This window comes from Paralichthys olivaceus, chromosome 16, assembly GCF_024713975.1.
Source record: "Paralichthys olivaceus isolate ysfri-2021 chromosome 16, ASM2471397v2, whole genome shotgun sequence".
Classification (NCBI taxonomy): domain Eukaryota; kingdom Metazoa; phylum Chordata; class Actinopteri; order Pleuronectiformes; family Paralichthyidae; genus Paralichthys; species Paralichthys olivaceus.
Window position 1 is genome coordinate 19,977,445 of NC_091108.1, and position 12,756 is coordinate 19,990,200.

Here is a 12,756-nt window from a genome sequence, read left to right on the forward strand (position 1 = left end):
GTCAGGGGGCATCCTTGGACATTCTCTACTAATGTGGCATTGTAAAAAAAATGTGTATACACTCTGTACCTAATCTGTCCTTCCTCTGTTTCCCAGGTAACTGAAACAAGGACGGGTCCTCTCGGCTGCAGTAACTACGACAGCTTGGATTCAGTTAGCTCTGTGTTGGTACACAGCCCAGAAAATAAGATCCACCTAAAGGGTAAGCTGGATAACACACACAAACACACACACACACACACACACACACACACATCAGTCTGTCATGTATATTCATCTTAAAGTAATGCAGACCCACACTCACAAACACACAAGTCACAGCATTGAAGAAAAGGTCCACACACACACACACACACAAACACACAAGCCGCTCACCTCCTGTGTGTGGAAGCTGGGCAGGATGACCCTTTATTTTACGCTGCAGTAGTTTATATGTCTGTTCTGCCTGACTGGCTCTCACTCTCCTGGGGAATCTGTTATCTTACCAGGCTGTAGATGGACCGTGTCTCAGCACAGTGACCCCAACCCAACCCCTCCTATACCACACCTGGAACACTCAGTGCACAAGTAAAGCTCAAATGCTAAACCTTGGACAAGCCTTGTTGCTTGCAGTATATCGGCAGAATAAGAGGGGAAGGGACAGACTATTAACAAGAATCTACTCTTGTCTATAGTAACCTGGTGACAAACAGGCTACTTTTACAAATGTGTAATGAAAATGATCCCCACGCTAATGTCTAAGTCTTTGGGTGGAGGCAGAGTGGGGTGATATCGTTTTAAGGCTAATTCTTATTTTGTATGCAGTCAGAAATGAAACTGGTTAAATCAGCCGTTGAAGGAGAAACGTTTTCAAGATGACAGTGTTCCTCATTAGAAGACAAAGTAAACATCGTCCGTGTGGAGACTAACGTATATCAACCTGCTTTCAGACATGACCTAAACTGTAAAGGAAGTGTATGTGTGAGCGCAAATTGCCGAGTGAGGGTCTCCAGACTTTCTACGGACTTTCTCTGCCAAGCTCTGCAATAGAAAGTCCATAGAAAATCTGCACAAGTCGATGTGAGCGAACAGCAGGGGAATAAAAAAAAGAAAGTAAAGAAAAGAAATATCTCCGGGTGAAAAGGCGATGACACGCCAAGAGAGTTTGTGGTGATAAGAGCCGACGCAGTTGTCAATGTTTTGTAAACAAAATCATGTGATCGCCGCAGCAGAATTATATGTCACATCCTGCCTCTGACTGCTGCATTACCTGAATGCCTGCTGAGAATTTGTTGTTGGGATTGCATCTGAGCAGAGAACCCGCCGCTGCATTGTGCATGTGTGAAACAAAATCGCAGGAGAAAGTCTGAACCCAATTCTGATGAGATCCTCAACAGGACGTGTCTAAAAACGGCTGCAGTAATGATTTGTGATGAGTTTTAAGTCAATATGAGCTGATGTACTCCTGCAGGGGCAAGCTACTCTGCATACCCACGGCATAATTAGGTTACTTAAATTGTGTTAGGTGGAGCAATTTGAATGCAGCATTCTTTTACTCACTCTTGATTCATTTTTTAGAGAAAACATTTCTTCTACTCCATAAAAAGGGGATGCATTTGTTGAACTACCTCATCCTTTACTCATTTATACACATACTGTGATCACACTGTGGTCACAGCCAGGATAACTCTGTTCCTGGTAGGTCACTGTCTTCAATGGGAGATTTCAGACAAAGCATCCATTGTCAGTACACGGCTTTCAACAAATGAGCTGTTTTGTGCACTAATCTGAGTCAAGTGCATGGTATCGCTTGACTGACATTCAGCTGACAGTGAGCACTGTGTCTGTTGTGTAAAGGCTAAAAGGTTTAGATTTATATGTACACACATGCTAGTAACAGTAAATAGTTAAACAGTGCTATTTTTATGTAGCCTGATGAGATGATCTTTCTCAGGTAAAAACAAAGGGGTATGGGAGGAGTATAACGCCGAGCTCTATCTGCCTTCTAAAGGCTGTGAGATTTCCCTGTTAACAGTCAAAGTCAATATCTACCAACTTTATGCTGAATCTATATATATATATTTATATATAGACAAATAAAAAACATTTTAACCTCTGTTTCCATAGTGTCATCATCAGAAATCTCCAGTTAATCAATTATAGGGTTTTGTCTTTGTTGTCTTTGTTTTTTTTAGCTAGGTGGCAGGCTGTCTTATGAAAAACAAATGATTTAAAGAGCATAAATAAAAAAAAAAAGAATATCAAATTACCATTATTCTCCATTGCTACATGGCTCAGTTCTTTCTTTATAGAACTATCACAGGAGGAATAGTCCCTATAGCTCTGACCTGTAGCCTCTACTAAACAGGAGACAAAGAGGGACCAAACTTTCTTGTCACAGAGGTTCGTCCTTGAGACTGTACCTTATCCCAGGAGAGTGAAGCGACGCTATTGAGACACTACTTCACAGTGGGCACTTCAGAGTTCCCCAAAGCTGAAGTATAATTCGCTTTTCTATTGTTAATGCAAAGGCAATAGTGTTGGGATGCAGTCTGTGTGCCCTGTGCTTCTGAGGTGATGAGTGTTATCAGCACGTGGCTGCAGTATGGCATCCATGAGAGAAAGAAAATAGCCTGGCTGCAGAAGAATTATGTATTGAGAGGCATTTTCATAACATGTATGAATATATTGTTGTAACATGTATCTGCAGGTATTAATACTGTACATTCAAAAACACTGAATTAGGAACAAATGTATTTAATGTTACTTAATGAAAGTTGTCACATGTAGAGACAAACCCATAGAGAAACACAACCAACTCTATTGTCTTTCAGCTCCTTGTTGGGTTCTTCTCATCAACCTTATTTTTAGCAGCAGAGTATAGCTCCAGTAAACCCAGTTCACGCTATCTGCCCTACCTAAGACATCCAGACAGTGGGTAGCATGCTAGAACATTTTTCACTTTTTCAAATCGCTCAGTTCCACCTTGTGAATGTCACATGTGAAAATTAGGCAACTCAAGGCCAAATCTGTCCTCAGACGTTATTTCTGTTTGCATTATTCCTAATGTGAGCAATTAGGTTGTAAACCTGGTGGAGCATTTAACTATTTGCTAATTCATTTGACGCATCTACTTAACATGAGCGTGTTTTCAACTGGCCCGATTGCTTCTCCCTGCAAAAAACCCCAAATAGATTAATGTTGCTTTGAAGTTCAGAAAATAAAAAAGAATTACTTGTAAATTACCAAGAGTTTAATCATCAAAACTCAGCTAATGAGCTTCATGAGGATTGTGAGTTACCAGCCCAAGCTGATTTTAGTCAGTAATACATGTGAACAACTGATGATTGCAATTAGATTCTGATTATATTTCAGAAAAAAATACTTAAGCATTTTTCAACACCCACGGTCAAGTCAGGGGAGAGGAGCAAAGAAAAAAGGCAATAATTCTGACAACTCTCAAGGTGAACAACTGTGTGGGGAAGATAGATTTTAGAATACTGGACTAGATGGTGAATATCTCTTGTATGGTTGAAGGTCTTCTGCACAATTTAAGTTACCTACTAACAGAAGATGTTATTAGGTGTTAGCAGCCACCAGCAGACGTTAGGGACATAATCACAGTTGTGTGCCTTAGCGTCATCAAGTGTTTTGGCCTTGAAATCAATACGACAGTTTTACGAATGAATCAGTCTGTAATTTAAAAAAAAATGTACAAAGAAATGAGTTTAGACATTTCATTTGACAGGTCCAGAGAGGTTGTGTTGGTGAATCCATTGAGGTGAATGTGTCTTTGCCAAAATCAAATTTCTCTGCAATATGGACCCCATACACTTTGCCAACGGCAGTTTGCCTCTGTCAGAACAGTACTAATGGTGTAATATGTACGGTGTGTATATTTTATGATCTTTTTTTTTATGGAAATGGAGAAAGTGCAACCACAGCAATGTCCAAGGGTAAACTCTTCTAATTCCATCCAATTAGCTTGATGGGTTTTCATTTAACTGGAATTTCAGAGGTTTTCCTGGGAGCCCAACACAAATTAGCTCATGCAAGTTGTTTTTTTCATTATAATCATAGGGATCAATCTCTGTAATTCCTACATTCCTCCCATTGATTTGTATAGACCTCAGTATTGGAACAGGATAAACAATTCTACATACATAGCCTTTGTATCTGAACCTGTGAATCACTGATAATAAAAAGAAACAGTAGAGTTGTAGGACAGAAGTGGTACTTTGTACTTTCTATTCCTCACATGGTTCAACACTCTGCTGTTCTTACTCTTTCTGATCTGTCTCTAATTGCATGCCCCTGTGTACCTTTAGGCTTTACTGTGTCTGTATGTGTGTGTGTGTGTGTGTGTGTGTGTGTGTGTGTGTGTGTGTGTGTGTGTGTGTGTGTGCATATATGCTTCTGTTCAATCAAGACCATTGCTTAAGTGCTGAAAGAGTCTACCATCTCCCATCATTAGCGGTTGACAAAAACAGTGTGGCTTTAGCCTTGAGTCAGAGCGGTGCTTTGAAGTGGAATTGTGAAATTATTATTATCTTTATTGAGTGTTTGGTGAAGCTTTTTGCCTTCAAAATTAAACTCTTCATTTTAAATCGTGCAGCTCCATTGAGCATATGAACGTGTTCATGTGCGTTGTGTGTGTGGGTGGTGTATTTGAGCAGGACTGCATCGACAACACATCAAGAGTCCAGGAAAAACAACCCTGACACAAACTACATGGAGAGCTGTGTGGGGAGACACATACCATTGAAACCAGTGCATTAGTTGTCTTGGGCAGGCTCGGGCAGCTATTAGCCTACATAATCTCGAGTGACAAAATCTGCACTCACACCACAATGTGAGAGTGTACACAAGTAATAGGACTTGGAGAGTTCTGGACAAAAAAAGTTTCTACACTGGTGCACAGCCAATTCCGAAGTGGTTGGCAACAGCAGACTGGTGCATTAGAAAGGTGCTCACTGGTATGGACTTGGAATGTTTGGTTCTCAAACATGTCAGAATCTGCTTCTTTTATGACCAGACTTGTATTTTCTTTACCCGCAACAACAGGAGAGCAGCTTGTTACTGCTGCTTCGATACATTTTTTTTAGATTTCCCGTGGGAGCTCCTCCTTTAGTCACTGGCATCAATTGTTCCAACTTTTGGACCAGAACTTCTGCGGAGGTGTAGCATCCATGCCAGCTACTAGAATATCGTTTTTCTTTCTTTTATGCATTGAGTCTTTTCTCGATTAGGCACGAGCACCACATCAGTTGCCAAAGACAAAGGACTACTGGATCCCCGTCAATAGACTGCTGCTATCACTCTCAACACTGAACGATGCCTGAGGTATTATGTTCTCCAGAGAACTGTACTGCATGTATGCTGCTGGTCGTGGATGAATTATGCAGCTACGCTAATTGTCAACATTAAAACCTAGAAGAAATAAGACTGTCACTACACATAACAAGGTTTTCAAATCCTGTCACGCAAGAGCTGCACGTTGTTTACTTTTGTACTTCTCGTATCCACCCTTATGGCTGGATCAGTGTGTGCTGTACTGTGCACCTGTTAGTTGCCATGACTCTGAGAATAAGCACACACTGATGCAGTGTCCTTTTTCTGTGGGGTGGTTTATGTACTTTGCGTCAGTGTCTTCCCAATCATCAAGCTGACGGCTGTCTGCCTTTGACCAAAAACTGAAAACACAGATTTATTTTTCTGTAAGTCACTCACTAAACTGTGGTTGGGTTAGAAAAAGGATGACATCATCCCCCTGCAGTGTAGTGCAGTGTTTGCAGGTTTTGTCTCTTTAATGTAATTTAGTTGCACCAGACAATGAAGGAGCTAGGTGTTGTTTTTCCACAGTTAATTAGTGATATTACTAAAAATCCTAACTGCTGCTACTTGTAACAATCAAAACTGTTATGTTAGTCACAATAGCTGTATGTGGGCTCTGAATGTAAAAAAAGGAGTCCACAACATTTGCACAGTGTTTCAGTAAAGAGTATGCTCTCTAAATGTGTTTATTGGAGGAACATGTTTGCCGAGTAGTTGGATTCAAACTTTAGACCCTCTTGATTTGAAGTAATAGTACTAACCACTGATCCACCTGTGCCACAGTTGAGACTTTTGTAAACCACCAAGGTCTCATGCCAATTATTTGGTCCAAACTGTAGAGGACCTAGCAGAAATAGCTAGACATTATCAAAATGTTATCCTCGGACCAAACTGTCAAACATTTTTGTCAACAGTAATTATAATGTCTGAACTCAGCTCAATATAATTCTCAATAACAGCATTTTCAGTCAAGGTTCCAAAGAAAACCTGTCAAATTTGCCCTGAGAAATGACTGAAGTTGCTTTTCCATCAAAAGTTACAGGAACTTATAATTTCCCAATAACTAATATCACAAACATTCCCAAAGCTAAATGTTGTCCTTACACATTATGATTCATGTACCTGTTACCTTTCACATCCTTTGTTTCATTGGTTCATAGTTCAAGTGATAGATCCTGTAGACCTACATTAGCATAACTAGTGTATTGAAGCAATCATAACTCTCAGCCTCATTACAAAAGTTCCTTTACCTTCAAAAGTGCATGCCATCTGAAAATATCTCCCTGGAACCTAATTTAGATCCTAGCTCTTCTGATGGAAACATTGTGTTTCTCGATACAGTAGCTTATCCCCAATTGATCAACAACCTCCAAAAAAAAAAAATAAACAAATACAATCCGTGTGGAATGCACAGTGACAGCTATTTTCAGTTGCACTACAAGCAAGGCTTCTCCTATTCTATCAAAGTCTTTTCAGGAACCCAGCAGCAGTGATAGTTTTCTCTGAAACACAATATAGGCTTGGCCCAATGTCAAAGAGGCAGCCAAAGTAGTTTCTCAGTGTATTGGCCTTCGCAGAGGGACTCCAGGAAAACCTCTTAGAGATCATCCCCCAAAGCGCCCCAAACATGCCTTTAGAACTCTGCTGGAATTCCATCAATAGCAGGAGCAGAGCCCAGGGACAGATGCTGTGCGACAATTGTGAGTTCCTGCAAGGTCAGAGATTTATCAAGTGCTTCCTCTGCTGAGGCCTTAGACTGGACAGTCACTGAAACAAAGTCTCAACACACCATCTGTCACTGGGAAACAAGGCACATATATTCTTTGTCAAATGACTTATTTGTCCCTCCTCTGATATCACAGCCCTGAGTGGCAGTCTCAATGTAACTGTGTTTGAAGAGGGAGATACCTACATAAAGGTAGAGGGGGTGGGCCAGGTGAAACATCCACCCATTTTGCACTTGCCACGATGGACGCAATTTGTCCTCCTAACTGGAAGACCAGTTAACCACTTAACACTAAAAACCTTATCTATTCCCAACCTCAATGCCCTGCATGTTTAATCCACTAGCTGAGAATACAGTTGATATTAAAAAATAATCCAGCAAAGTACAGTGTGCATTTTTCATTCTTTGCAACAGAGAGTCCAACTTGACATGTCATGAGACAGAAACAGATATGCAGGCATGAAGATAAGCTTAAAGGGAGCCACAGAGAGTGGGACACAGTAGCATCTGTAACAGACTGTATGAAATGTAAAGTTTATGAAGCTCGGTCACTGCCAGAGTTGAACAAGCTGAGAGCAGGAGCACAGTCCAAAAGTACCAGCACCACCATCTGCTGTGCAGCCATGAGCACATTCCTGTGTAGAGGACCAAGTGCTTTCGGAAGCAAAGGTGTAGAGAGAACACACACACACACACACACACACACACACACACACACGTGCACACATGCACAAACACTCAGACACACACTGATAACAGAGGGGTGGTGATCATGGGGGAAGCTTAAGAGCTTCAAATTGCACAAAATGGAAAGTGTGGTCCCTGCTGGAGACTGAGATAGACAGAAATGGAACCATGGGTCTGCTATTCCTGGTCTTTTGGAGTGATATAAATCTGCGGCTGAATGGAAGCAGAGCTTTATGGGTAATGACCCGAAAAGCCCCCATCAGAAGGAGATACCCACTGTCTTTTTTTCCCCTGGAATTCATTGTAGGTAGCTGAAAACAGATGTCTAGAAAAGATAAAAGTAAAGACAAAAAAACAAGTACGAGTTTTTTTAATAACTGTGCCAAGGAAATAATAACAATAATGTATAATCAAGTCAAGTCTGCTGGAGCCTTTAATCCATAAGCTCAGACATCTCTTTTTAAATCATCAGAAGGCAGTCCAAAGTTTAACACAGTATTAAAATGACCTCAGAACAGGATTCAACTAGAATACATTACATTATTTATATTTCAGAATAAGATAAAAAAAAATATATAAATTAATAAAAAGGTGGCAAAATGGTGGCATAGATGTTGACATAGGGAGAATGTGTGGTTATTGCCATGTCCTCTATAACTCTCGCAGCTAAAAACAGTAAGGCCTTGATCTACTTGTACTCAAGGTGCACAACTGAGGTTATGTCCCTAACATCTACTGGTAGTTGGTAAATTAAATTATGCAGAAGACCTTGACACGTACAAGGGATATTCACCATCTTGTCCTATTACATAAAATTGAGTGGAGAAAAAAAAAGACAAAATCTCAACATGTTGCAAAAAGGTTTTTGCATTTGACTGGGAAAGGTTATATTGATAGAAACAAGTGGAACAAAGCTTGTGTTCACTGAACAGACTGTAGTGACTGTTGTGTTTCACATGTCACATGTTGGCTGCTGCCAGATATACAGTATTGGATTTGTACTATCTCCTCTGGTTGACCAGTAAACCATATGTTGGTATGGGGATTATGCAGGTAGAAAGAAAAAGTGTCAGGCTAGCCTCTGTAAGTGCATACAATATATCAGTCACCATTCTGTCTTTTGCAGAGACCGAGACAGATGAGTCAGAACCTCCCTACGTTCAACAACAGTTACTTTGTGAGTTTTTGCAAAACTCCTGCTTATTGCGTCATCGATACTTCGATTCATCCCTTTTCATGGTATTCTGCAATGTTCTTGTTAAAGTTCATTCTATCTTATTAGCTGTAGTCTCTGCTGTCTAAAAGCTTTTAAACCATTCACTATGCTCTATCGCTCTGACCACAACCCCTGAACTCATTTATCAACTAAATATGACAATGGGCACAGCTTGCAAATTATTATTTTTTTATTTAGAGTAGATAAACAAAAGTAAAACTCTGAGTTGCGATCACATAAAATAATGTGAACCTCATACCTATTAGTTATCCATCCATCTATTATGTATACACATTTTCCTTTGAGGGTTAACAAGTTAACAGAGTCAAAAAGTTGGATCAAATCAAAGTCTACTACTTTATTTAAATCCATGTTGCCTTTTAAATATTGAGTTCTATCATCTTTTTTGTGTTTTACAGTGAAGTGGTCTAAGAAGTCGACATGGTTTGTCAAACCTGAATGAACATTTTATAGACAGAAAGGGTGTGAATCCACTAAATATATATCCACAATAATTATTCTTTTCTATATCCAGACAAAAAAGTGACCATTGTCCCTAGATGTACTCTTTTAGGTGTTACTGTCATTTTAATATTAAAATATAATTTTAATTTAAACAAAAAGTACCCACAGCTTTAAAAACAAGGCCCTTCAGGTAAAGTTGTAAAGTTGAATGAAGGAGAAAACTTTTCAACCAGCGATGTGCTCCCTTGTTTGCTTGGCTGGTAAAAAGACATTTCATTTTAACTTCCATTTAAATGCTCCTTTTCAGCTAATCCCCTTCTCAGTGTGTGTGTGTGTGTATGTGTGTGTGTATCCCAGCAGTTCAGGAAGAGTCACGTTGAAGGCCTCTTTCAAACCAAAATACGCCTGCCATATCATTCCCACCTCAGCAGCATGCACACTGACTTAATTGCATCGCTGGGGCCTGCGTGGCTTCAAATTATGTAAAATGCCAAATAGGGGTTATTAGTCACCTCAGACACGTGTGACACACTGAGGTGTGAGTTTTTTATTCATTCTGGAACTGCAGATGAGAGCTGCATGAGGAATACGATGAGCAATTCTCAAGAGTAGGAATGTGCTGCTGCAAGAGCAACACGCGAAAAAGCTGCAAATTGAGATGGGGAGGAGTCACTGACAAGTTCATGTCTGTATAACCTCATTTCTGCAATATATGAAAATGGTATAGTGACTACTTGGGATTATCACAATGTTTCACTTTCATTACATTTTTATTGTAACTCCACAATGGTTGTTTGTCCCTACCAATGGAAGGACCTCTTGAAATATTGCACCTTCAGAGACAGCTATACTGCACTGTCATTACCATGGTTCAGATTAAAAATACATTTTATGTCAAGTTTGTGGAACAATTGTGGAAGTTTTTCAGATTGTGAACAAAGACTCTTCGGGTACGTTAAAAATAGGCTTTTCCAGCCTGACTGTCGTAAATCACTGCTCTGACCTCGCAGGTAATCCATCCCAAAAAATACTGTTAATAATAATATACTGTACATTAATAATAAGCAATGGGATTAAGCAGTGCATTACTTTTCAACGAGGGTATTGTAAAAGCACTACAAATTTCAGACCTTGTGCTGAGATATTTTTTTGTAAATTGGATATATTTAGATAAATTATGCAAGTTGACTTAAATCAAAATAAAAGATCATTATTTTTCATTGAGCTTAACACAGTGTCTACATTTTACTGCTCTGCCTTCGCTTGATGAAACATTTAAATCTATTGCACCCACATCTGCACAAGTTTGGAGCTAAACCATGTTTTTAGGCCAGGATTTACAGTGATGGATAGAAAGAAATGTAAGGACCAATGGTTCAAAATGAAGTGTGGTAAAGACAGAATGGTGTGACACTCAATACCAAGGTTCTTCAGAAACATCAGGACTACTGCTATTACTGCTGCAGTTTAAACCCAGAGTTAAATGAAAATATGATGGAAAGAAGAAACAAACAGGGCAGAAGAGCGAGATTGTGGGACATTGACTGTTGATAGGGAGACTGTTTAGCTGTCTTTGGCTGTCTGCAACTAAAACATATAACACACACACACACACACTACCTGCCACAGCATGGGAGAAGAAACATATGACTAATTACATCTCTTTCCAAGCCACTGAAAGAGTAAATGCCAAAGAAGAGACACACATATTCATAACAGGGCACAGTGGGGTTGCCTCGGATGTTGAAAATGATCCAGAATGTGACTGGGGAGAAAGGGGAAATTGATGAGCATTAGATAGACAGACAGATTCTAGAGTCTTATAAAAGCTGCCTGCTGGTTTCTCGCAGATGATGCATTTTTGAAATCACACAGCAACTCTCAATTGAGTGTAATACACTGTGCAGTCATGAAACGTTGGCACGGTAATTAGCATATGACTGTTTTTTGAATATGATTCAAAGCATGAAAGTGGTGAAATTGAAACTGTGATGTTTCCCTGCTGCGAAGACACGAAGACGGAGCGCGATTCCCACAGCAGGAGCATTTATTAGTGGCTTTGGAACCAGTAGGTTGGGTCCCAAATTTAATTTTGTAACTATATAAGAAAGTTAATCCATTTTAAAGTGTGTGTAGTGAATCCCTTTTTAAATTGTGCTGCATACTTAAAGGACTGTACAAACTTATGTAACCTGACATTGAGAGATTCTGGACTGGTAGCAAGGGATGCAAAGGCTGAGAATAAAGTGAGGATGAAGAGGAGATCAGAGTTTGTCTTGGCCAAGCCAGTGATTGTTTATTGCTTAACACTCACAGTATTTCACATTCTCACATAACTCAGTCACATACAGGATACCTTATTACAAACATATAGCTCAAACAATTCCTCAGAAATATTTATTTAAAAAACTATCGTGGGCACATTGAGATTAGATAGACATTTCATCAAATTAAATGAATCTATTACCCAATACTCACAAACACCAACATTTTCCAAATAAATGTACAAAATATACACACATTTTCCACTTTACATTTGTACCCATAGTTACCTGCATTACACATGCACTCATGCTCTTACTACACTTCTACATGCTGTCTGACACAGCCTTTCTCTGTCTCAAGTCAAATGTGACAGTGGGCCAGCATGGCACTAACAGGACCTCGAAACTAAAGCAGCTAAATGGATTTCAACCATCCTTATTTAATGATCTACATCTTCACTTTGCTTACTCTGGCTTCTCAAAACACATTCTGTAAAAATGGCTGCTTCATTAGATTGTTAAATTCACTCAAAAGGTTTAATCCAGTGCATTTTTCAGTGCTAAGTTGGTCATGTATGCTGGGATGGCACACTGCACTCTGAAAGCTGGCTGCCTTTTTATTGATTCAATATTAGAGTTTGTCCCATTTTGGGTCTGAGCCAGGTGAAGTCTGTTGTTAAAGTTTTGAAAAGAAAAAGATTGTGCTGAGAGTTCTACTGAGACACTTCTGAATGCAGCACAGTGGAATATATTCTGTTCCAGAGTTAAGGTAACACAGAAACAGAGGTTTCCTATTCACTGTTATTTTAATAAGGGAGTCAAGGGAACTAAACTAGGAGGTAAAATAAAGTAGTGTGTTTATACTTACACTTATACTTAGTTGGGAACAAAGCCTCAACAAAGTACCTTTACTAGAAGAAAAACATACCTCTCAATTGCATTGCTATAATTTTCTCTATGTCTTGGGACAAAGAGAAGTTAGCTACAGCTGTTAGTTTTTGCTCTTGTCTTTAGACTCAAATCTTCATGAAAAAGAAAAGAAGTTCCAGTGGATTGTTCCTATTTTCCAGTTTATCTCCAGTTTC

At 39.5% G+C, this 12,756-nt stretch overlaps 1 protein-coding gene across 1 annotated transcript in view; it reads left to right on the forward strand.

Annotated features, from left to right (window-relative positions):
* Positions 1-12,756, forward strand: part of brinp2 (bone morphogenetic protein/retinoic acid inducible neural-specific 2) — a 203,675-nt gene that overhangs the window by 137,885 nt on the left and 53,034 nt on the right. The window contains exon 5 of the mRNA XM_020099489.2: positions 97-202. Coding sequence (XP_019955048.2) covers positions 97-202 — 106 coding nt within the window. The remainder of the gene's footprint in view (positions 1-96; positions 203-12,756) is intronic.